At 38.5% G+C, this 26,505-nt stretch overlaps 1 protein-coding gene across 1 annotated transcript in view; it reads right to left on the bottom strand.

Annotated features, from left to right (window-relative positions):
• Positions 1-26,505, bottom strand: part of grik3 (glutamate ionotropic receptor kainate type subunit 3) — a 176,015-nt gene that overhangs the window by 52,261 nt on the left and 97,249 nt on the right. Inside the window, exons 5-8 of the mRNA XM_088327081.1 lie at positions 21,558-21,611; positions 17,132-17,302; positions 10,851-10,994; positions 2,269-2,376 (exon numbers count right to left, since the gene is read on the bottom strand). Coding sequence (XP_088183207.1) covers positions 2,269-2,376; positions 10,851-10,994; positions 17,132-17,302; positions 21,558-21,611 — 477 coding nt within the window. The remainder of the gene's footprint in view (positions 1-2,268; positions 2,377-10,850; positions 10,995-17,131; positions 17,303-21,557; positions 21,612-26,505) is intronic.

Below are 26,505 nucleotides of genomic sequence, written 5' to 3' on the forward strand. Positions count from 1 at the left end.
TTGACATATTGCCATAATTCAGGCTTCAACGTTATTGATAAAAATGGACAACATGTGAGACACAGTTGTGAAAAGAAAAACTAATTCAACATTTTATATTATGGTAGCATACTGAAAAATGAGTCAGCATTGCAAAGATAGTTGCCCCTTTTGAGTTAATAACTTGCACAACCTCCTTTTGCTATGTTGACAACCAAAAGTCTTTTGGGGTATGTCTCTTTGAGTTTTTCACATATTACAACAAAAAGATTTGCTCATTTTCTCTGATGAAACAGCATACGTTCCTCTTGGTTTGATGATGATCATTTGTTGCACAGCTCTTCTCAGATCTTGCCACACATTTTCTATAGAATTGAGGTCAGGACTTTACTTTGGCCATTTTAACAGCTTTAAATTGCTAGTTGTACAGCATTGCATTGTTGATTGAGCTTTATGTTTAGGGTCGTTGTCCTTTTGGAAGGTGAACTTGCGCGCCAATCTCAGATCTCTCACAGATTTCAACAGATTTTCTTTCTGTATTTGGCTCCATCTGTCTTCTCAACAACTCCAACAATCTTCCCAGTCCCTGCTGAGGAAAAGCAACCCCAGAGCATGAAGCTTTCACCAAAGTGCTTGAAAGAGGCGATGGTGTTTTTTAGGGTGATATGCAGTGTTACTCTTGTGCCAAATGTAATGCTTTGCATCCAGCCCAAAAGGTTCAAATTTGGTTTAATCAGACCAGGGTACCATGTTCAAAATGTTATTTGTAGCTCTTTGCAAACGCCAAGCAGGCCTTATAATGGTAATTCCTCTTGCCACTCTTCCATAAAGGGCAGACTTTAAAGTAGGACTAGAAGTTGTCTCATGCACAGGTTTTAGCTCTATGTTTAAGGAAACGTGGCCATTTATTTTGTGTTTATACAGTCCATTAGCAACAAACAGCATTTAGGGCATCGCCTCAAATTATCATTAGAAAGACGCCAATTAACGCACCGACTTGCGCCCGAATCCAATTTGCTTTATGATCCACAAGCCTTTCTGGGAAGTGCCGATTTGGTTCCTTGTTAGCGAACTGAAATACACTCGGCAGAACAGCGTTATTCGTGCCATGTGCCAAGAAGAAAATTTGGATTTTTAAATATTTTGTTAAGGAAATTAATAACGAGGAATGAATGTGTCAATGCATTTATAATCAGAATCGTTTTCCATTAATTTTAGTCATTTTATTCATTAAGTTGTACTTTGTGATGTTCCATATATTTGAATAAAGTATTTACTTCTTGTTGTGTTCACTTGACGTCTCATTTAGTCGTTTTATAGTATCTACATTGTGTTAGGTTATCTAATTCACTGAGGGGGGAGGCTCGAGTCTTGACAGACCACCTGCAAATTCCATCAAAGCCGGTCCGAACAGTACTTGAATTAGAGTAAGGTTGTAGGGATGTTCTACTCATGGACTTCACTCTTTTTAAACAATACCCTTTGACTAAACAACGGCTAGCCATTTCATTGATAATTTTAAGAAGGACACACAGTTTTGTCTGTATTCACATTTTTTTTTGCTTAAAATGTTTGATTGCAGTAACAACCATACTGACAGAGAGCTTCTTTTATTTAACTTATCTCTTGACCTTGTTTTGTAATTTAGATAGATAGATAGATAGATAGATAGATAGATAGATAGATAGATAGATAGATAGATAGATAGATAGATAGATAGATAGATAGATAGATAGATAGATAGATAGATAGATAGATAGATAGATAGATAGATAGATAGATAGATAGATAGATAGATAGATAGATAGATAGATAGATAGATAGATAGATAGATAGATAGATACTTTATTCATCCCCGTTTAGCGGTGGAACCAAACATAGGAAGCAGCAAATATGGCCAGCTGCTCAAAATAATTATGTATTTACTTACAAACAAATCCACAAGTCAGAAATAAATGGTCAAAAACAACAATAATACTGTCTGGAAAAAAATAACAAAAAACAAACCTCAGAAAGCAGCATAGACTGGGAAAATGTGATGGTGGAAATTTCAAGTCGAAAACGCAAATCAACCGACACTGGGTACTGTCCAAGATATCCTTTTTTGTTTCACATCATGTTTTTTAAAAGATTGCAATTACATTGTCGACAGTCACAGGATAATGTTATTTTTTTCAAGTGAGATTAGAGGGAGTTCTAGTGAGAAAATCACTGCTGATATTTATTAATGTAAAATGTGAGAAAATATAAATTACAGGTATTGCCGACATGAATGGCAGTAGCTCTTACCTTTTCTAGTCCATCTTCCTTTAGACTTATAATGTCCAGATCAAAGTCAGTCCGCAATCCAGTGGTCTTGTTGAAGGAGAGTCTCCCTGTCAATCCATCCCAATGGGACTGAAACAAAAGTAGAACATAAATACAGTGGAACATAAATACAAGATAATTACAAATAACTACATTGAATCTGACTTCCATTTATTCTTTTGTAAAACATAATAAGAATATCAGACCTTGGTTTATTTAGGAAAATATACATACATACGCTGACAATGCTGTGCTAGTACTTTCCACAAAAGAGCTGCGGCTACCAACAAAACATACAATCAGGGAACACCGTGCTAATCTCAAACAACCATGGAAACCTTCCAGGCTGTGTTTCCGTCTTTTTGTTAATTACAATTCACATCCGAAGGGTCTGCCGAGTTAATTAACAAAGTATTTTCCTCTATTCCCCTAGAGGAGCAAAAAATACATAACTACCGTTGATTAGCATTTCCCCGATAAGCGCAACCTGGCTAGACAAGAGCCAGAGTGTACATTTGAATACCTGCTTGTTTGTTGTTGCGGTTTAATTTACTTGCTGTAGTTTTAGGCTTCAGAGTGGGCAGTAAAGAGTTATGCTAATGCTACAATCTGTCGTTTTCTGTGAAAACATAAGTACTGCATATGTAAATTACACTTCACCAACCACCCACCCAATCCCTTCACCCGTCCCGTCCCACCCCTTTGGGTATCTTTTTACTATTTTCTGTAGAACTTTAAACACAACCATCTTCAAAGTGACTTCAGTTCCTTTAATCCTAAAAATTCTCAAGCCAATCTTGCCTTGCTGTGTTCAAAGTATCCGTGGAGCGACCAATCCAGAAGGATGGTCTGTCCTTGACAGAGCGTCTTGAACGTCTTTGTCATGAGCGTAAATCAGACCCAAGCGGGTGTTTTTACAACCCAACAACGCCGTGTTGTCCTCAAACGGGAGCCCAGTGTAAGGACAACAATGTAATAATATTTCATTGGCTTTCGTCTTGATCACCGGCGGCCTTTGCGGATGATAGTGGGAGAAAAAAAAATCTTGAGTATTCTGGAAGGGAGGTTTGTAGTGAAGGACAGACTAGAGGGTGTTTCAATAATTTCTAAATGAGGACAGAGGACCTAGGTGGGGCTTTTACTGCAGGAATACAATTAATTGATTCAATACAAACCTTTGAGATTGACATTTGTAGTCGCTCTCATTTTCAAGAGGCCTGATTCAGAGCCGTTATCTGTATGATTCCCGTCATGCTAAAATGATAATCCGACATTTCATGATGTCAGACTTGCTTTTAAAGTCCATAGCCCATGAGTCTCCTTTTAGAGCGATTGCACAGGCTGACCTTTTAGGCAATGAAGAGTCATCCAAGTCATTTGTTCAGGACAGAAACCGGAGGGCATGTAAAAAACAAGAATCTTTTCCATTAATTCAGAAGGGATTGTGAATGGAGCAAATCCAGTTACAGTATATGCAATTCTTTCCCTCTTTTTCTATTCAATATGGCTGAATTGTGCTAGTCCAGAGCAAGAAATTCTGAACATAGTTCAAACAATGACATGTAAATGAAGCATCCAAAAACGTACATGTTGAAATATATTTGTCTTTATTGTCATTGATTACAAAGTGGCTTACATCATTAGCAACGGGATTAGATGTGGCTCTCCAGGATGAACATGTAATACAAAATCTCATCTCATCTCTCATTAGCTGCACCGCTTATCCTCAGTAGGGTCACAGGGGTGCTGGAGCCCATCCCAGCAATCAGTGGGCACCCTGAACTGGTTGCCAGTCAATCGCAGGGCACACAGGGACAGACAACTCGCTCACTCATTCACACCTAAGGACAATTTGGACCGGCCAATTCACCTGAAATGCATGTCTTTGGAATGTGGGAGGAAACCGGAGTGCCCGGAGGAAACCCACGAAAGCACGGGAAGAACATACAAACTCCGCACAGTAAGTCTGGTAGCTGGATTTGAACCCACACAGGAGGTTCCCAAGACCTTAGAACTGTGGCTCACACGCGCTAACCACTGCGCCGCCGTGCTGCTTGTCTCAGAGTTAGTATGTGACAAACGCCCCATGCATGAGAAGGTTGTGAAAAAACAAACAAATGAAATGGTACAATCTTTACAAATAAACTCTAAATGATCAGACAGCTGCTTTGCTCACACGTACATACGGTCGTATCTCCCATACATGGGAACTTACATGGTATCTTTTTAGACCTGTGTCCAGATTTCCTCGCAAAAATATCGATAAATAGTTGAGACAGTAGAATTTCTTCATGAGCAAGCAGTATTGCATGGTCAATGAGGTTCTTGATCACATCTTTAGTGCAGCAATAGCTCAGGAGATCGAACGCTCTTCGCAGGTTCGATTCCAGGCTCGTCCGTGTTATATGTCAAAGTGTCCTTGGGCAAGACACTGAATCCCTAATGCCCCTGATAAGCAGGTAGTTGACTTGCATGGCTGCTATCGGTATGTGAGTGATTGTGAGTTGTTGTTGTTGGGGTTGTCCATCGATTCGATGATGACCATCTTCTTTTATTTGTGAGTCTGCTGATGTTTGAACAGTCCGATCCTGGATTGTGGTCGGAGACTCAGGTAAAAGAGGATACCTGCGCAATGATGGTTTTTAAAGTGGCGTAAGGAGTGCGCTTTCCCAAACGCCACTATCTTGATTGTAAAGAAGATGGTTCCAGTGGCAAGGGAGACCCTAGACGACCGGCATCTTTCTACAACTGCAGGCGGCTAACGGGATCCAGGTCTGTAGGAAACCGCCTCAAAGCGTGCCGCCACCAACTTTTGGGATCACTCTTAGTCTGGACTCTACCCTTCGACCTGTTCGGCTTGGGTAACCCTACCAGGAGTATGAGACTCCCGCCGACATAGCTCTAGGGGTCATGGAGACGCGCAAAGTGCCCCACCACGATAAGGTGGTGATCCGTCGGGACACAATTGTGAGTGGGTAAGTGTGAAGCACATTGTCACTCGCTTTGGGTTGTCTTCATTGAGCTACAGCCTCATTTTGACCAACAAAATAATATTATTTCAACCCACTTGAACCGAGTCAAAAGAGTCTCAATTTTTTTCTTAACAGTGAGTTCGATGTCCTACCCAAGGGCATTTAACCAAGGTATGCAATGCATCACAATTTACTACACATGCCATTTGGGTTGATGTATTATGGTTGCTTTGAACCACATTCAAATCAGTCCAAACTTCAGCATAAATCCACACTAAAGTTCTTGCAAAACCATTTAAGACATCCACCTGAATTCTATCCAACAGAAAATAAACCTGTCAGTTTACAGAAGAACTGAAATGACGCTAAACGTTGCAGAGCAAGGATGAGCAAACCTCATTTGGATCTGACACTAAATTTTAAACCTTTATTAGCTACTTTTGGATGAGCCCCAAAGTGTATTACAGTCTTCCTTGGCAAACACCTCCAAACTTTCTTGGAAAACACTCCTTTTAGCAGATTTTTGCAAAACAGACCATAACGTAACCTTTAGCGGTTGGCAGCATTAACAAAATATATATTTTTTGACTCGAAAAAACACATCCCACACTGTTTACTGAAGCGCTGTGATCTGGAGGAGCATATCACAACAAGCGAATCGCCCACTGTGATCGTTGCAATGTGCTGGCTGTCTCGGCGGATTGATCAAGCGAGGTTGTTTCAGCAGAAAACGAGATGAGAGAGGATAAAAACGAAAAACACAATGAAAAAAGTCATGATGATGCTCTATAACGCCTCAAAAACTGTGCATCACTACCTAAATCAATAGTCTCAAATTGGTGGTCCACGGGCCACTTGTGAACCGCAAGACAATAGCTAGGGGCCCCCTCCGTCACATGAAAGCTACATTTTAAATGTTACCTCTGTGATAATTAGCTAGGCAGAGCTCAACATTGGGGACCAATTTACAAGCTAATGTTATAGATTGATGTATAATAGCTACCTCCTGGATTGGCCCATGTTATTGCGTATACTGACCTATAACAAATTAGTTTATTTGAAGGATCATTTTGGCAATGAAATTGCGAAATATTTTTTCTAAATTGAAGTTTGGAATGAGGGGCAGCTGGGGTAGGAAGGAGACTTGATACTAATGTCGAACTAAAGCTTATAGGACAGTGGATGCACCTTGCATGTAACGTTTAGTACGTTTTTGCTTTTGAACCAAAATTGTTAAACATATTTTTTTATCTGCCGTTTTCAGGCACAAATTTGATGCGCCGATAAATTACTTTGCGAGAAGGCTGTGCAGAATGGATCATGTTTTAAGTTTAAATTTCAGAAAGTTAAGGGATGAATACTGTTCATACACACCCTTGAATCTGAAGAGTATAAATTTGATTTTTCTACTCACATCTTTAGTTGCTATTTAGTTTTTATTAGCTGTATAAATAATATTTTATTGATTTATTGCAGTTTTATTTTCCTATTTGTAATATAGATTTCTACTTTCAGATTGAATAGTCACAGGTGGATTCACTCCAGCCACTCCCCTCTAGTTGGCACCCTTTGGGGGGGAAATGGTGACCCAGCTGCTGACAAGGGCAGATACTATATAATGTTACAGTGAATTAGTTTGCGAGAAGGCGTGTGCAGGACAGATCATGGTAATATTTCCTTCAATGTTCAGAAAGTTAAAGTTCTAGTCTGGAAATACACACATTTAAAACAGAGTATTAATTCGAATTTTACACTCAAATATTTAGTTTTTTAAGACTTAAGTATTTGCTGTATTGTTATTGTACTCTTATGAATCATTGATATTTTCATCTCATCTCATCTCATTAGCTGCACCGCTTATCCTCAGTAGGGTCGCGGGAGTGCTGGAGCCCATCCCAGAAATCATCGGGCAGTGGGCAGGGGACACCCTGAACTGGTTGCCAGCCAATCGCAGGGCACACAGGGACAGAAAACTCGTTCGCTCATTCACACCTAGGGACAATTTTGGACCGGCCAATCCATCTGAAATGCATGTCTTTGGAATGCGGGAGAAAACCGGAGTGTCCGAAGGAAACCCATGAAAGCACGGGGAGAACATACAAACTCCGCACAGTAAGTCCGGTAGCTGGATTTGAACCCACACAAGAGGTTCCCAAAACCTTAGATCTGTGCCGCACACGCGCTAACCACTGCGCTGCCGTGCTGCCCATTCATGATATTATTTTCTATTTTTAGATTGATAAGTGTGTACTCTCCAGCCTCTTCCCCCAAGTTGGTGTCCTCTAAAGAGGAAACGCAAACATAAATGTTAATTGAGTTTGTACCCTTGCTATAAATACAATAATACCAAGCACATCGTGACTGGTCTTGACGTAGGACCAGGGTTGGGTAGGGTTACTTTAACTTTATTACTTTCAATTACTTTTGGATTACTCAAATACCAAATATGCTAATAAAAGACAAAATAAACTAAATATGAATACAATTACTACATTTTGTGCAGGCTTGGGGACTAATGAAATACATGGAATGGCAAAAATTAGGTTGGCAAGCAGTTTGGATTTATTTTCATTTTGGTTCTGTCGCATTTTATGATGGTTTTGCCGGATATCAAAGAGATCAAAGCCAGGAGAGAAAGCTTACCACGTGTTGTGAGTCATAATTTTAGTATTTTTTTAAGTAATTGAAAGTAATCAAGTTAAAGCCAAACCCTGCAAAGAACTTATTCTTATTTTAGGCAAGAAACCTGAGAAACACTTCACACCTTTTCAAAAACATGAGAAATGAGGATTTTTAAAACTCAATTGAGAGTTAAAAATCAATGCAAAAGGTTGTTCCTGGTGCAGGAATGGAAGATGGTTCTCACAGAGAGCTAATAAAAACCTCAGAGGAGAAAGCTGTGGTTGAGTGATCCCAACTCCTCATTTGCTCACATTTATAATTTCACTAAGTCTGGGTCTTATTTCTAGCCTATTTCAAGAAGTTACATCATTCCCAGGCTCGGCATATGCAGCAGAGATACTGTGACCTCGAGCTAAACCTCAACCGTGCGTTTGGAATACATGGTGAGGCACGTTTGACAATACGAGGCCTGAAGGACGGGATAAATGGAGCCGGCTTTTGAGCGCTTTGCCATTCAGGCTTTTGTCTTAGGGTCTGACAAACAAAATTCTGATAAGCATCCAGCTGTCTGTTTTCTAAAGCACTTATCCTTTTCAAGATTACTTGGGAGTTGGCGACAGTGCCAACGGAGGGAAACATACCGCAGGATGTGGAATGCTAGATAATGCAAGTTTAGTGACATTAAAACCATTCACAACTCAAATGAACTAGATCTATATACATAGAAGTCAAGCAAGTGAACCACTAAAACATTGGTTATCCATATAAAGATACTAAATTGCTAATTTGGTCTAGCGTCTTATGTCCATTCTATGGAGGGTCAATCCAGCCGTACGTAGAAAAAAATGTATACCTCAGTGGTTATTTTACCTGTGAAAAGTGATGGGTCCCGGGACTTGCATGCTCAAAAATCTATGAGTCCCAACAGAGATCTATGGGTCCCCAAAATTTAGTGTTATCGAGGTTGAAATTGTAAATCGGCGACAAATATATAATATAAATCTATATATTCATTCAGTTTTAATCATCACAGTTTATTGGTAAAACAAATCAGTTATCATTTCTAGATTTTTTAGTTCACAACAATATTGAACATTATACAAAATATTATTGCTGAAATAATTATATGAATCTATATTTTCATTCAGTTTTAATCATCACATTGAATTGGTAATACAGTACAAAGCAGTTATCACTTCAGATTTTTCAGTTCACAATATTGTAAATTATACAAAATAATATTGCTGAAATATTAGTCTATCTATTCATGCAGTTTTAATCATCACAGTTAATTGGTAATACAAAGCAGTTATCACTTATTTTTCAGTTCATATATTCTTCGTGGTTTGCTGTCATGCCACAGTTGTATTGCCTTCTCAAGGTCCAATCCATTATCATCATCCTCATAGCGTAACCAGGAAAAAAATTACGTCAATTTTGGCAGAAAAGTCCTTATCTTGCTTAGGAGTATTATTTTGACTCATTGTAATTTACTTATTTCTGGATTTATTTAGATATGCATTTTGTCATATTCTGGTGTGTATTTTGTCAAGTATTTTGACATTTACCTGAGTAACTAACATTTTTGGGGGATAATAATGATTTTTTATGGTTGACAGGTATGCCTATCGTCCAATTTATTTTTGTGCAAAATCACTTCTTAATCAACACAGACAAGATGTATTCTTATTAGATATGCGTAAAAATAAACCTTAAAAGTTTCAAATCATTAAGGCCAGGCAGGTCCAGAGTGGCGGCCAGTTAAGGCCCGTGATCAATTTTTTAACGATCGCGGTAAATAATTTGTGGCCCGCAAGTAAGGTATTGTTGACTGCAGTATAAAAAACATTTGCACCAATATAAAAAAATAAACAAAAATAAACAAAAGGATGGGTGCTCGCTGGATTTGAACCCATGACCTCAGAACTGTGCCGCCATGCTGCATTTTTTTTATCAAATTAGTGACAAAATAAACATCTAAATCCTTAATATACACTATTAATTTAATTTCTACTGGTTAGTACGCTTGTTAAATGTATGCTTTTTAAGTGGTGTGGTTCCTGTTGACTGGCATTTGGGTTGGCCATGGTCCAAAAATGTTTGTGTGTAATTTTGCTATTTTGTTTTCCCTTTTTATTTTCTTTGTTATTGTATGTGTTTGTCTTGCTGTCGGTCACCCCTCTTGAGGGATATGACCAAGCTCGATAGATTGATAGAATATATTTCCTAAAGCTATAGGCAAACAAATCATATGTTAACTTAGATTTATATTCATTTCTGAATACAATCGTAAGCAAATATTGTGTTCATGTAAAATAACATTGTGTAGGTTGACATGCGTTTACATCAGGGGTCACCAATATGGTGCCTGTTGGGACCAGGTCACCCCGTAAGAAGCCTGTGGACTGGTTCTGAAATTATTTCAGTTGTGGTTTTCGAAGAAATGTTATTTCCGACTGGCATAATGTTTTAGTGGTTGACTGAGCCTATTTCAACCCTCTTTCTAATAATAACAACCTGTTAAAACATCATAATTAAATAGTAACAACACAGAAATGTAATAGATTATCTTAGGAAATAGTATAAAGGCTAATCAGTATGCTTCAAAAAGATTGGTGACCCCTCCAATTTGCATTGTTAACTGTTTTGATTGGATAATCAGCAAAACGTCCAAAAGATTGTATGATATCAAGGCATAAATATTATCATTTTCACCCAACCTTTTCATGTTTTATGTCCAACATACAACAACACACTCTCATGTTTGATAAAGTCAAGGCAAGTTTCACAAATTGTCCTTTCAAAAGGTTGCAACATTCACGAGATAAAATAGCGTCTGTGGGGAATTTCGCACTGCAGACAACAACATGGCTTTAATGTGTCCATCAAGGCTCTTTTGTTTGCGGCTGGGATTGATTTGCTGGGTAAACACGCTAGTCCACTCCGCTTGGTGATAAAAAAAGATAATACCTCTTTGATGAAGCTCATGAAGCGTCCTCCGAATCGCCAGGGCTTGTGGCGGTGGCACTGCAAGGAGTTGACGGTCATCTGAGGGGCGTGCTGGTAGGACACGGACACGATGTGGACGGCGTCATAGGTCAGAGCCGCGTCTGTCTGGAATCATTGGTGAATGTTGTTTTAGTCCACGCCCGGACAAAAAAAAAGTTTAATACTCTCAAATGGAGTACTGTAATCCCTCATTTATTACGTATGATGGAGACCAGAAAACTTAATGACATGTGAAACCCTGCCAAGTAGCCCCCTACCCCAAATGTAACCTGCTCTGCGCCAGCCCCTGCTAGGCTGCAAAAAGTTGACCGGTGACTATGGATCGCGACTGCACGGGTGCTGTTAGATCTAACCTCAAAGAACAGAAAAAAATGAGCCACCATGCAAGACACAAATTTGCTATCCTACCCCTTGCTCAGTAATAGTCGACCACGAGTAATGGGTTGTGGCCAAAACAGTGCAGTTCATTTTAGATGGGCCACAGTGGAACAAGCTGGATGCCCATCTATCGGGAGTTGATTGTGGCCATAACAATGTATTAAACTTTAGGCTGGTCAGAACAGTGTGCATCTCAGCCACTCCACGCTCACAGTAATATCGCTCTGGGGGTAATAGATTGCTGCCGCTTGAGTGCATTCCCTTTTAAGCTGAAATGGCAAAAAATGGAAAAAATGTACTGTGCCAATCCCCACTTGCAACAACATGTGATCAGGGATAATGGAACGTGGAGTTCACAAATTTATTCACAATACAAACTAAACCCGCTGCCAGGCTTGACAAAAATGTGCTCTGCCTGTCTTCTATCACATATTGCTGCAGGCGGGGATAATAGATCACGGCCAAGTTGAGTTTGGTTAGTTGGCTGGTTGGTTCGTTGGAGGATCCCTTTACCACTAGGGTTGTAGGGGCTCAATTTCCTGTGGTGTATGTCAGGCAAGTACAGCCTGGTGGCACCCATCCCACTAAAGGCCAAAATACAGTAATGGCAAAAAATGCCCTACAGAAATGCATTTGATAGTTTCAGGCTCACAGCAGTATGAGAATGGGACTAATGTATCGCGGCCGCATGAATGCAGTCAATTTTGGTTCGATTACAGATACGACAAAAAAGAGTCTCCAGACCCAATAAAAGTGCGTTAGGCCAGTCCATGCTCACAGCAATTTGTGATCGCAGATAATGGAACGTGATCTCCTGAGTGCAGTTTATTTTAGGCAGAAATTCAGCAACGGCAAAAAAAGACAAAAGAGCACCCTGCCAGTCCTGCCCCCAGCAATATGATATAAGAGATAATGGATCATGATCACACGAGTGCAAAAAAAGACAACAGGCCCCCCAAAAATGCCAATCCCTGCTTGCCACAATATGTGATCAGAGATGATATATCATGGGATATCTTTTTATAACCCGTAATTAACTGAAGCTGCAAAGTGCGAAGCATAAAGTAGCAAGCGATTATAGCACTTACCTTATTAGGCAGGATTAGATTACTTGATTTTGAAAAAAAAAATAAAAAAATTAACTAGTTAACCAGCTAACTATATGCTGATTTTGCCTGCCTGCTAGCTATCTTGTGATTGTACAAGAATTCTGTTTAATAGTACAATCATAATTTTGAATTTGTTTTGGAAAATTTTTGGGGTTGCAAAACCTAATTTTTTAAAGATGAGCAAAATTGCTCATTTTACCCTAATTTACCCAATTATTTTAGCATAGGGAAATAGTTTTAGGCGTTTGGTTTGGATTGAAAAAACAAAAAGATTTCCTCTAAAAATGTTCCCGGTCCGTCTAAAACCTGCCCTTTAGGAGCACATAGAAATTGTAATCAGGGAATTCCACGAGCGATCGATTTTGACTGCAAGCCCAATATCTACATGTTCCTGACTCAATGATATAATCCCAACCACCCACTCACAAGGCCCCAGACACTCAATTATAATCTCTGTTGTGGCCTTTATTAATCATCTCATTTTCCGAGTTTCTCACTCTCAGCAGTTTTTAAAAATGGTAAAGCATATAAAATTAGATAAGGCAAATGAGCACTGTGTGTTTTTCTACTGATAATACTCTTAAAATGAAATGCTCCATTTTTTTATGCATGGGGAAAAAAGATCAGTAATTCGTTCAAGAGCTGTGTAAAGGTGTTTTCTTAAAATAATATTACCAGTTAAATTAAAGATGAAGCAGATAGTTTAATGATAATACTGTATTTTTTAAAGAAGCACAAGAGATTATGGATAACGTGGGGTATTACTGTTAAATTATGCCATTAAAGTCAGAAAAAGTTAAAAGTATGTATGATCTATAATAAAATCACAGTTGCCATGGCGCCCAATTGGCCCCGCCCGTGTGGCGCCAGCTGCGGCTCATTGACAGATTGGCTTTCCGTCTGTTTAAGCTCAGTGCTCTCACTCTTCGTTTGTCAGTCGGTCAACGAACCTCTGCCCCGCAAGACGTGGGTTTTGACTCGGTCCTGTTTCCTGTTGGTATTTCCTGTCCGGTATTGTTCCAGTTTATTTTTCTAATCTCATCTCATCTCATCTCATTAGCTGCACCTCTTATCCTCAGTAGGGTCAGGGGGTGCTGGAGCCCATCCCAGCAATCATCGGGCAGTGGACAGGGGACACCCTGAACTGGTTGCCAGCCAATTGCAGGGCACACAGGGACAGACAACTTGCTTGCTCATTCACACCTAGGGACAATTTGGACCGACCAATCCACCTGAAATGCATGTCTTTGGAATGTGGGAGGAAACCGGGAGTGCCCAGAGGAAACCCACGCAAGCACGGGGAGAACATACAAACTCCGCACAGGTAGTCCGGTAGCTGGATTTGAACCCACACAGGAGGTTCCCGAGACCTTAGAACTGTGCCGCACACGCGCTAACCACTGCGCCGCCGTGCTGCCCCAGTTTATTTTTGTCCATTTTCAATATCGGTTTCCAGCTTTGTTTCCGTCTGTTTTTGTCCTGTTTATTATTCTCTCCAGTTTTCGTTCCCGTCTAGTTTGTCCTGTTTTATTTCAGTATCCTGTTTCATTATCATTCCTGTTTGTCCTGTCCTGTCCAGTATCTACCCCATCTGTCCGATATCTACTGGGGCAATTGTTATCGATCTCTGACTTCCTATCAGTTCACGCCAGACTACTGCGTAAAGTGCATGACTACCCATTTCCCGTGAAATAAAAAGCTTGTGTGAGAAATGTCACGCGTTTGGGTCCTGATCTGGCTCTGGTTCATGACAAATATACTTTAATTTCAAGCATCTTTAAACCATATAATGCACATAAGCAAATAATATTTTGTGCAGAAATGACTTCACTTTTGCAACTGCTAGACGATTAACCCATTATCATCGTAATCAACGATCATTTTCTCATGATCTTATCGTTCACCCACATTACATTTCCAAACCATTACTATACGTTAAGAAATAAACAAGTCAACAGTAAATATGTATACAGACGCTCCCCTACTTACGAACATTCGAGTCAGTAAAAACAGTAATTAGGAACATTTTCAAAAAATATCCGGACATTGCTGTAAGTTAAATTTTGTAATGTGTGCACCTTTTTCCGAGTAGAGGACGGTACTGTAGTGATTCTTTCCACCACTACCCAAAGAAGAAATCCGGCTTTTACTTCCTAATTTGTGTGTAAACATACTATACTGTATCTCCAGCGCGCTAAGAACTTTGACATGTTTAATGCTTAATATCTCGTGCATCCATTCAATGCGGTTGGTGTCAGCCGTTTATTTTAAAATTAAAGTGGAATAAGAAAGCTTGATGCGGTTGAGAAAATGGTTGGATCGCTTTTTTCATCCACTTTCTACAACAAACAATACAGGTTACTCATACAAGCGTAAAACATACTTATATAAACCTTAAACATACAAAATACAGCATTGAAGCAACTTACGAACAAATTCAACTTACGAACGATCACCCGTTCGTTAGTAGGACAGCGTCTGTAGTTGTTCTTTTTAACTTATGGAAGACCGATTGTGGATGTGTTCAATTTAGATCCCCTTTCTGAACCTAAATTTGTTTTAAAAGTCACTATTGTTTAAAAAACTAAACTTGATGTGTCCATGCATGTTAAAGTTATATTTAGACTAAATCGGAGAGGAACCAGAATTTTCGGTGTCATGTAAAATGATTATTTTAGTTATTCATTACTCTAGCCTTTGTCAATGATTTACTTTATTTTCGGAAATAACGATAAGGATTTTGGCTAAATTTTGGACATGTTATGGGCCAACTAGTTACTAAATTATTGTTATTTTTGTTTTCTACAATAATAATTTGTATTAATGATCAGTTTTCTTATGCAAAATGTGTTATAATAAAATTATAGTTTATTAGAATGGCTGATAAATCGCCCCAAAAATTGACGGATTAATTAAATGTTTAGGTCAAGTCAAGTCATGTTTATTTGTATAGCCCTTAATCAGAAAGAGTCTCAAAGGGCTGCACAGATCAAAGACTATTGCAAAATACAGACTATTATGACACCATCCCCTCATTTAAAACCTACATGTGGGCGAATGATACACATATTATCAACATAAAATATGGGTTATTCATATGCTATAGAATAAAAGTGTGTTTTAAGGCCAGATTTAAACTGTTCGACTGAGGTTCCAAATCGAATATCAGGGGGAGGAGCATTCCACAGCACCGGGGCCGGAATGGAGATTTCTTCTTGGCTCTTGGGAACACTAGTAGACCAGCGTTTTCAGGTAAAATAGAAATGTGATCGGCTTTATTTGTAGACATTATTTTTTGGGAATTATTCAAGTAGAAACAATGATTTGTGTTGTCATTAAAAACAAATCTTTCATTTTAAGATTGTCATGAACGTATGTCAATGACTTGCTTTATTTTGGAAAATAACGATCAGGGGTTTTGTCAAATTTCTGACGTGTTATGGGCCAACTAGTTAATTAAAAGTTATTTTTCATTTCTAAAATGGCAATATGGAATAATGTTCTGTTTTATGATGCAAGGACTGAAAAGAAAAACATATAATCTATTAGGTTGGCCAATTAATAAGCCCTAAAAAGATCGAGGGATTAATCAAGGGTTTCAGAATTTTTAGAATGATTCAGAAAGAAATTACCATTTTGGGGTCATGAAAAATTGTTATTTTAATTGATGATTGCTACAACCTTAAGCCAATGATTTGCTTTATTTCATAAATTACAATCTTAATTTTTTGGGAAAGGTATAGCCAACCATCTACTAAATCAAGATTTAATTCTCCACGTTTGTAAATATTATTTTAAAAGTGATAACGGATAAAAACAACCATTTGTGGTTCAATTGATGATACGTTTGATTGTTCAGTGTTACATCATTTTGCAAATGATTTGCTTTATTTTGTGAAAAAATAATATTTTTCACAATTTTCTGGCACGATATGAGATGACCAAGTGTGTGAATACAATATTCCATCAATCTTTACAGTGAAACCCGTTCCATAACTACCCGTATCTGCGAGAAAAAAAAAAGAAAGAAAAAGCACTCAAGAAACGGAAGGCAATCTTCTGATTGGTTTGCGGGTGTATAGTGGGTTGTAAAGTGATTCTGGGAAGTAAGTATTTATCTGTGGAACATATTAGAAAAACATTGGAATGCTGCGACGACATGAAAGTTTTACCACAAAATGTCCCAAAAATACAGTATTTTTTGTGTTTTTTACTCGGGTTTTTAAATTATATCTGTAGTTTAGTAGATTGGCAGTTAATTATCCAAAAATGGACTCGCACCCACTATACCAGTACTTCATCCGGCTGCCGTAGAGACCAATAAGATTTAGGGGGGAAAAGCCTGATGCCCTCTGCCATAACCCTTCTAAAAAACGAGCTCCACGGACCTTTTCACAAATACTTAATACTGCTACTGTTAAGGTGCAAAAATCAGAGCAATAAGATTTAGGAGGGCCCCCCTCGGGAAAAGCTTGATCCCCTCTGCCATAACCTTTCTAAACAACACGCCCTGCAAACCTATTCACTTCCACCCCGGTACAGTTATTGAAGATGAATTTTGCCAAAGGAATCATCTATCAAATCTATTTTAATCTAATCTAATCTCTAAAAGTCATCACATACAAATGTATTCTTCAGTTAATTTCCTAATCAATGGAGGAACTGTTGGCGTGATATTTTACTTGAATGAAATGTGACTTTAAAGCCTATTCAATTGCCTTTCTGGCCTCAAAGCATAGCACATTTGAGACATACCGTCATGATCCCCTCCAGAAGGCCAGAATCAGGTTTTGGTGGTATCTGCCTTTCTGTGGACCACTTGTCCACAATGGAGGACACCAAAGGATTGTCCACATTGAGGATCCGAAAACCGGTCATGTTGACGCCACAAAAGCGGTACGGCTCCAAATCGATGGCCATCAGATCCTTTGGAGAAAAATAAACACAGAAATGTCAGAGTCTCATTTAGCGCTGCAATGCTCGCTTTTCAAGTATTTATTACACACACTTATTATTCCTCACATGAAAAAAGAAAAGGACGCAGTTTCTGATTAGACGGATGCTATTTTAAGATCCAAAAAGAGCCAAAGGAGGAAAAAAGAGTCGTTTTTCAATGCCCAAAAAATTAAAAACTCATTTAATAGATGAGAAACCATGCTGGATTCAGGTTAGTGGAAAAAAACGGGAAAAAAAAGTTATTTTAACCTTATTTCTCTATCATTCCCATTATAGATTGATTAAAAAAAAATAACAAAACATGTTTTTTCAGTGTTTTTCAACCTTTTGTGAGGCCAGGGCAATTTTTTTTTAATTAGAAAAAATTTGCAGCACACCACTAACCAAAAATGTTATAAAATACCCCCAGTTTTTACAGCACAGACACTTGACATTTCGATCTACTTCCGCGACCATCGATCCTTGGATGGAGTGCACGCGCATTCTTTCTCTCTCCTAATAAACTGTGAGTATGTTACGCGATTGGGTTCTCATTCCAGTTTCCTGTCCTGGTTCGTGACAACACTAGTGTGTCGCGGCACAGTGGTTGAAAATCACTATATATATATATATATATATATATATATATATATATATATATATATATATATATATATATATATATATATATATATATATATATATGGTGTGGAGAAGTTCTCTTGGCTGCTTCTTGCCCTGTGTATATGAACACCCTGCTATTCTAGTATTTTACCCACTTAGAAATCATGGAGGGGTCTGAAATTTTCATCATAGGTGTATGTCCACTGTGAGAGAGATAAACTAAAAAGAAAAATCCAGAAATCACAATGCATGATTTTTTAACGATTCATTTGTGTGATATAGCTGCAAATAAGTATTTGAACACACGACAAAATTAATGATAGTATTTGGTACAGTAACCTTATTTTGCTATTACAGAGGTCTAACGTTTCCTGTAGTCTTTCACCAGGTTTGCATTCACTGCAGGAGGGATGTTTGCCCACTCCTCCACACAGAACTTATCTAGATCAATCAGGTTTCTGGGCTGTCATGGAGAAATACAGAGTTTGAGCTTCCTCCAAAGATTTGCGATTGGGTTCAGGTCTGGAGACTGGCTGGGCCATGATAGAACCTTGATATGCTTTTTACAGAGCTACGCCTTGATTTTTGCTGGCTGTGTAATTAATTATATAAAAAAGCAAATTCAAATAAGTTTCCCTGTGAGACAATAAACTTTTGCCGTTCGAACCACACTAAAATGTCTGCACTTTGTTGTGTTATTAATAATGAATCGGACTCGTTTCCACAGCAGGAAAAAGCAATTCAATTTAAGCCCTTGTAATTTCTCGACGAAGACATTGTAGGGAAAGTGTGAAGCCACGTGCAGACACATGTCGAGGAGCGTAATGGGCCGGGGGGTCAAAAAAGACACTTGGATCAACATAGATATTTCATTAGCACCCCGTGGGCTTTAGTGTCGAGCTAACGGCGTTGACACTCACTAAAAAAAACCCAGCAGCCACTGAATTATTTCTCGTTTTTCGCTGCATGGCAATACGGCGTTTTATGAGTACGGATCAAAGTATATCACTATTGTGACGTTCTGGAAGTAGATGGGGTCGCTGTGCCGGTGTTTGAAGCTAAGAATACAAACTAAGTGGGACAGAAATGTTGGCAGACGTACGTTTTTGGTGACATCTTCGTTTTTATAAAAGTCTTTTTAGGGTGTCACAAAAAGCGTGTTCCAATTAGAAGTTCACTTTGCGGAATATCGCGGTCCTCGAAGAATGCTGGAGCTACCAAGCCAGATCATAGCTGGCGCGCCACCTTCTCTACAGGACGACAACCAGGGGGTGTGGAACTGGGCACACTCCTATCCAAGTTACCCTGACCCTTTATAATGACCTTTTAGACAGCACACAGGGTCAGGTCATGTCCATATTGATGTACCTGCATCTTGTCTTCAGTAACTATGTCGGGTTGTTTTTAATTGTTTCTGGTTTAGACACTTTACTAGTTGTTTCAAGAACTGGGTTGTTTTTGTTATATACTGAATTTTGTCGAAAAGTGCGATCCTTTGTTGAAAACACTCGCCTTCATTCCGGCTTCTCTGTATTTGGGACCACTTCCGCAAGCGTGACAGATTAACTGGACTACCAAAGGATCCAACTGGAAGCTTCTAGAGCCCTTGTGTTTCCTGCCCTGGTGGCGAGGGGAAGGTCTCTTGGCTGCTTCTTGCCCTGTCCCAGCAATGAGAAAGTCCCTTGGGCATTTCTGTTCCCTGCACCAGCGGCAAGGTAAGGGTTCCTTCGGTTGCTTTAGTCCCTGTCCCGGCAGCGAGCAGAAGATCCGTTGGCCGTTTCTGTATCTTGTCCGGGCGGCGAGGAAAAAGTCCCTCGACTCTTTTGTCTCCTGTCTCAGCGGCAAAGGCAAGGTCACTCGACTGCTTCTGGTCCTTTTCCAGTCGGGAAGGACAAGGACTTTCGGCCATCCCCTGTTCCAGTCAAAAAGGTGTGTTTGGTGCAGCCTGTGTGAATTTTTTGTTTTTATGGCTGTCTGGCATTAGCCCTCTGAGGGGGAGCTGTCCTGTGCCCAGGCTCCCCAAACCTGACGGTGATGACTCTGGCTCTTGACTGTTTGGAAGTCATACAAGGTTGGTTCATTGTCCCTTCCTTGGACTTCCAACTTTTCTACAGATACTATGTCAGGTATGTTTTTTGTCTCTGATTTGGACACTTTGCAGGAGTTTTTAAGACCTAGTTTGCTTTTGTTTGTTCCTATGTTTGTAAATAAATACCATCTTTTTTTTCTATTCTGGTCGCCCAGCATTCGGGTTCACCTCCGCTAACAGGACACTTTGGGCTTTCGTTTCATTGTATCACTACTTAAAATAGTCGGATTTTCCGGAATGTAACCACTGCGATAAATTAGGTTTGATTGTACTATAATCCCTCGTTTATGATGTAAATGGGGTCCAGTACTGCCCACTACATGCAGTACAGGCTCTGCTGGCCCCTCCTGGTAGCAATCGTCGACTAAGGATAATGGATCACAGCGAAAAGTGTGCGTGTATCTTACTGATTATAATCATTTTTATTATTACGAGTAAAACAAGTTTAAAGAATGTTTTTCTTCGTCTACTTGAAAAACAAAGAGATAATTGAAAAGCTATATCGTAAAATGTGCGATAATACTGTAAAATAAAACCCAAAAATTATGTGTAGCATTTTTTTAGCATGCTAACTCAATTTTAAACCTTCAATTGTCTATAAAGTATCCACTTGTGGCCCCATAGATGATAGTTTGAGTCCCCAGCCTTATTATGAAAGTTAAAGGGACAGTGTGTATTATTTTCCCACTGGATTTATCTGTATGCTGCCGTGCCACTGAAAACGAGTGCTAAAAGTACAAAATACTAAGACAACACAAAGTGACCAAAATGCACCTCATTACTATTTAAAAGAAGTTGAATACAAAAAAAAAAAAGAAAAATAGAACAAAAAAGACAGACTCAAGAAAAAAGCAAAGGAAAAATGAAAAAATAAATAAAAAAAGTAGCGCTTCTTATTTCCCTTTAATAATTTTCTTTTGTTCCTTTTTCTTTCATATTCTCCATTTTTGCTTTTTGCTATTTTTTTGCCTCTTTTACTTATTCATTATTCCCTGTTTTTTAATTATTTTTTTAAAAAAATACACATATTTTTCCTTTCTTTTTGTCTTTCTTCCAGACAGGCTCGGTAAAAAAGGTAATATCTTTTTTTTCTGGCCTTTAGTCCCTGTAGTTTGTAGTCCTCCATGGACTCGTTTTTGGTTGCACTACACGTTACAGCGATGTCTTGTGGACAAATATAAAACACTGTCCCTTTTATCAACACTGTTTTTTTTGTGAAAAAACGCATTCGGCCTAACCTCACCCGAATCCCAGTTTTAAACGAAATGCAGACTAAATTATTGTCTCCAAGAAAAATCAAAGAAGATTCGGATTGTTTTTTTTCCAGCCCGGCAAGTCGCATATAATTTTCGGTGCCACCTCAAAAGAACGCTCGTAGACTTGAAACATAGAAGCATAAAAAGCCTTCACCACTCCATTACGAATTCCTGCTCGTCAAAGAAAAGAGCTTGCAAACAGACTCTTGGCAATTAGATGCTATTTATCAAGCAAAAAAAATGAGAACAATTTGCATTAATGAGCACACTACGTTACCAGAGTGGTGAAAATGTAGTGGTAGTACTCCGTCATCATCCCCATCGTCTGGGCCTGGCGAAAAATTGCAAAAAAAGGAGAAAGTGTTGAATTTTTCAGAAGAAATCAGAAAAAGGAACATAGTATCATTCGCGATGACTCGGGAGACATGACACTGGTAAGCTAATGTCGTATATTGCTGTTACATTCAAGCGAAGTATACTTTCACTTGTTTTATTTATTTTTTGTATGATCCCAAGAGCCGAGAAGAGAACCACAGGTTCGAGAGCGTTCTTCAATCGGGCCCCAGTCTTGTGGAATGCTCTGCCCTCTTTAATTGTATCCAGGTTCTGTTTGTATTCTTGCAAATTTTACCCGCCTGGGGCCTGCTAACTATCAATCAAGATGACATTAGTTTTTAGTGCCGGGAAGCCCGCTCGAGGGCTTGCCTCCCTACAATTAAAGAGACGCATTGTGTTACAAAGTTTCACTATCCATATTGCTCATTTATTATACTCGCACGCCATCTAGCGACAGGCATTATACACTGCATTTAAACATGTTATTCCTGTCCAATCAGATTTGTTTCCTGTGTTCATTCAATCTTGTTTAAACCAATCAGATGTGTTGTTTCATTCTTGTGTTATCCAATAAATGCGTGTTCCTTCCTGATCCGATCCTGGAAGCACGCGCCTCTGATGGAAGAGCTATCAAAAACCTAAATCTCCAACTCAGAGTGTCTTCTTTTGTTCATTCTAATAAAATCTCAAGTTTTAGCCTTTTCAAAAAAAAATTCTGGATCTTCATATTCTTTTTTGACTATTCAACTTTCTGTATCTTCTGCTCTGTGTTCAGGTTTGCAGCTGACTCTAATGTTTTATCTTTCAGTGGCGTTTTGTTTCAATTTCTTACATTATCCCTACAAATAATACACAACACTTTAACAGGAATGTCAGTTAGCAAATATCCAGTCCCTCCTCCGTTTTGAAAGGCTCCGTTTTCAGAATCAACTTTTAGTTCAGCCATTTTGAGGGTTTAGCATTTGCATAATCCACAGAAACAAAAACGTCACCCTGCTTTTCTCCGTTTTGCCTTCTGTTACATCGTAATAGATGAGAGTTCATTCCTGGGCGTTACGTCTCCGCTTCCCGACACCAAAAACTAACGATTAATGCACTTTTATATCTTGTTTTTCAACTATCCGACGTGTTGTTTATCAATAGATAGTTTTAAAAGTAACTGCGCTCTCAGGTTACAAATAACTCAGCTACATTTTCAGGAAGTCATGTGGCGGCAACAGAAGCGCTGCATTGTGGGATCTGTAGTTTGGGAGTGATTTGCCCGGCCATTTTAGTAGATGTATATAAAAGGATTTCACAAGGTTGGATATAATTATACAAGGGGGCTGGATGTGGCCCGCGAACACAGAGTTTGACACGTATGATTTAGTGCAACAACAAATAAATTATGTGATACAAGAATACATTTTATATTTGTTATGTAAAACGCATTGAAGGAAAAACACGGGAAACATAGATTAAGATATTTAATAATGTACAGAAAAAATGATAGATACATTATGCACACAGTAAAAATATATATATTGAACAAGGTGCAATTATGTTTGTATCAATATATTTACTCATTAATTGTGACCTACTTTGATGGACTAAAATATTTAACTTGACTTTAACTTGACATGAAGAAAAATGTCTCCATTGCATTGCATAAGAGCAAGGTTGCGTTTGGAAAGGACTTAAAAGAGCTGGCTGAAAATGTTTGCAGGTCGGCACTCCATCACTGCCACTTGTTTTTTACCACGCTGACGTTCAAAGGCGCTCAGTTAATTGTTCCGTCTGCTCCGCGAAAAAGTCAAGGTTATGCGCTTTGAAGGATGGCAAAGTTAAGGGGAAAAAAGGGCCTTTTCTTTTCTCCTTTCTTTTGTTCTTTCTCTCTTTTTTCTTTCTTTCATTTTTTTTTCATTGTTTTTTTCATTGTTTCTTTCTTTGTTTCTTGTTTTCTTTTTCTTTGGCTCTTTTTTCTCTCTTTTTTCTTCCTTTATTGCCTTCTGTATTTCTTTCTTTGTTTCTCTCTATGTTTCTTTCTTTCTTTTTTCTTTCTGTTTTCCTTTCTTTGTTTCATTCTGTCTTTTTCTTTGTCTCCCCTTTTTCTTTCTTTCTTTCTCTATTTGTTTTTTTGTTCCTTCCTTTCTTCTTTCCTTCCTTCTTTCCTTCCTTCTTTCCTTCATTTCTTATTTTCATTATTTCTTTACTTCTTCATTTCCTTTTGCTTTCTTTCTTTCTTTCTTACTTTCTTTCATTATTTATTTGCTTCTTTATTTCATTTTTGTTTTGTTTCTTTCTATCTCACCTGTTACGCGGGAAGCCAGGGTCTGAATACAATACACAGCAATCCTTTCTGTACCGTGTTAACCATGATCTTTCTTTCTTTGTCTCTCTTTTTACTTTCTTTCTTTCCTTTTTCTCTTTCTTTCTTTCTTTCCTTCCTTCCTTCCTTATTACCTATATTTCATTATTTCCAACTTTGTTTCTTTCTTTCTTTCTCTCTTTCAAACTAGCCTACCTATATGATGAATAAAATGGTTTACCTTTCTCAAATTAACTCACCTTTAAACATTACAATAGTAGTGGAGAGATTATTGAAAATCTTACGAGCAAGATTATTTTTCTTCTTCTCACACCCTTTCCTGCTTTTGACAGTCAAAGCTACATTTCGATGAGTTGACTGACAAATGTTTGCACTTGACAAAAATCTATGATTCTGCTGTGTTGTTTTGGTTACTGTTGTTGTTCCAAATAACCCAGCAAGACACGCGTCCCCTGTTTTCTCCCGTCCAAGATTTTAGACGAAATCCGAGGCGACAGATGCAGGTTGACGTGAGCGCGTGCAGACGACTCGATGGTGACAAAAAAGTATTGTGTGTGCGTTTGCACGCGTGTTCATCTGCATGTACTACACTCGAAGTGCAGTGACGTCGAAAGCCTATTTAAAACATAATGGATTCGCATCTGTTGTGGCTGTCAAAGTCCCATTACCAGCAGGGAGAGAGCGAACGTCCCGCATTGCACCCGTTGTCTTAGATAAGGGCGACCTTTTAAATTTGGCTGCAGTTTGTGTTGCACCGGGCTGACAACACCGAAACGCACGGAATACATTTCACGTCGGCTTTCATCAAGAGAGGCTTTTATGCCGGCTCTTTGTGGATTCGGATGTCCTGATAGCATGGGGAAAAAGGCAGGGGTGGGGGGGTGGAAAAATAATCCAACGAAAACAGAGGAGATAACCGGTATTAAATAACAGTAATACAGTATTTGGATGTTTTCTTTTAAATGCCGTGACTTGTTCTAAAAAATCCGTCTGAATAGTGACAAATGTAATATTACCCAGAGTGACTCAGTCAAAAATCTAGGTGTCTCATTTGACCGCAATCTGTCTGTCCAGACACACGTTAAGAATAATACTAGTACAGCTTTTTTCCCATCTTCGCAACATTGCTAAAATTTGCCCTATGCTGTCTCAGTCAGATGCGGAGATTATAATTCATGTGTTTGTTAGCGTCCCATCTCGATTACTGTAATGCACTACTCTCCGGTCCCCCAAAGTCCAAAATCAAGAGTCTGCAGCTGGTACAAAATGCTTCAGCGAGGCTTTTAACTAAGACAAAGAAGTTTGATCACATCACCCCGATTTTAGCTAACCTGCATTGGCTCCCTGTTAGCTTAAGATGTGATTTTAAGGTTCTGTTGGTAGTATACAAAATCATGCATGGACTTGCTCGCTCATATCTTTCAGATTTATTTTTGCCCGGTATTTCGATCTGGAGCCTTCGCTCTGAAAATGTTGGTCTGCTAGTGATCCCAAGAGCCAAGAAGAGATCCGCCGGTTCGAGAGCATTCTCCATTCGGGCCCCGGTGCTGTGAAATGCTCTTCCCCCTGAGATTCGATCTGCAACCTCAGTGGAACTGTTTAAATCTAGGCTCAAATCACACTTCTATTCCAAAGAATAACCTATATTCTATGTTGATAATATCTGTGTATTATTTGTTACTGCACCATCTGTTGCAGCCTGGTCATTCTGGAAGGGGGATTACTTCATGTGCGGTCCATTCTCAAGGTTTCTTCATTTTCCTCAAGTTTTTGAGTTTTTCCTTGCCCTCATGTAGGTTTTAGATCAGGGGACGGTGTCATAATATACTGTGGTTAGCAATAATCTGTGGTCTGTGCAGGCCTTTGAGACTCCTTGTGATTAAGGGCTCTACAAATAAACATGACTTGACTTGACATTACCTATTGCTCTTTACAACAATTATTTTATCTTTTATTCCCCTTAAAGTCTTTATTGCATGTTTACTTTAGAATTCTGTTTGAAGTCCTTGATATATGTTTACCCTTAGAGTGCCATGTCTAATCTAATTGCATACAATGTTTTCACAACGCGAATGTCAATGACAATGAAGGCAATTTAGTTCACTATAATTCAATTCAATAGTTTTATTTTCGATTTATTTCATTCCTCAAATGTTGTCTTTTTAAATGAAATATGAAAACATGTCCAAATGACCTTGTTCTTTACATTAAGTGATTACTGAAACACTTACTCATTAGGGCTTCTAAAATAGCATTTATAAAATACTTACATTATACCACATTACTCAATTTTTAATTTTAATTAATTATGATATCTTAATTTTTATTTCCTTTTTAATTTGTTATCCCTCTCATGATCTTGATATAGTGAATGTAAAAGTATAATTAATACACATACATTTTTTTCCATAAAAGATAAAAGTACTTGAGTTTTTACAGTAAATATTCATCAACAAAATGTTGACTCTTTAAATGTGTTTAAAATTCCTAAAAAAAATGCCAATTATTAAAAATGATTGTTATAATACAGTATAACATTTACATTTCTTTCTTATTTTCCTCATGTTGAGGTTTTTGAGTT

Source organism: Urocampus carinirostris, chromosome 2 (genome assembly GCF_059441175.1).
Source record: "Urocampus carinirostris isolate Australia breed hairy pipefish chromosome 2, RoL_Ucar_1.0, whole genome shotgun sequence".
NCBI lineage: Eukaryota > Metazoa > Chordata > Actinopteri > Syngnathiformes > Syngnathidae > Urocampus > Urocampus carinirostris.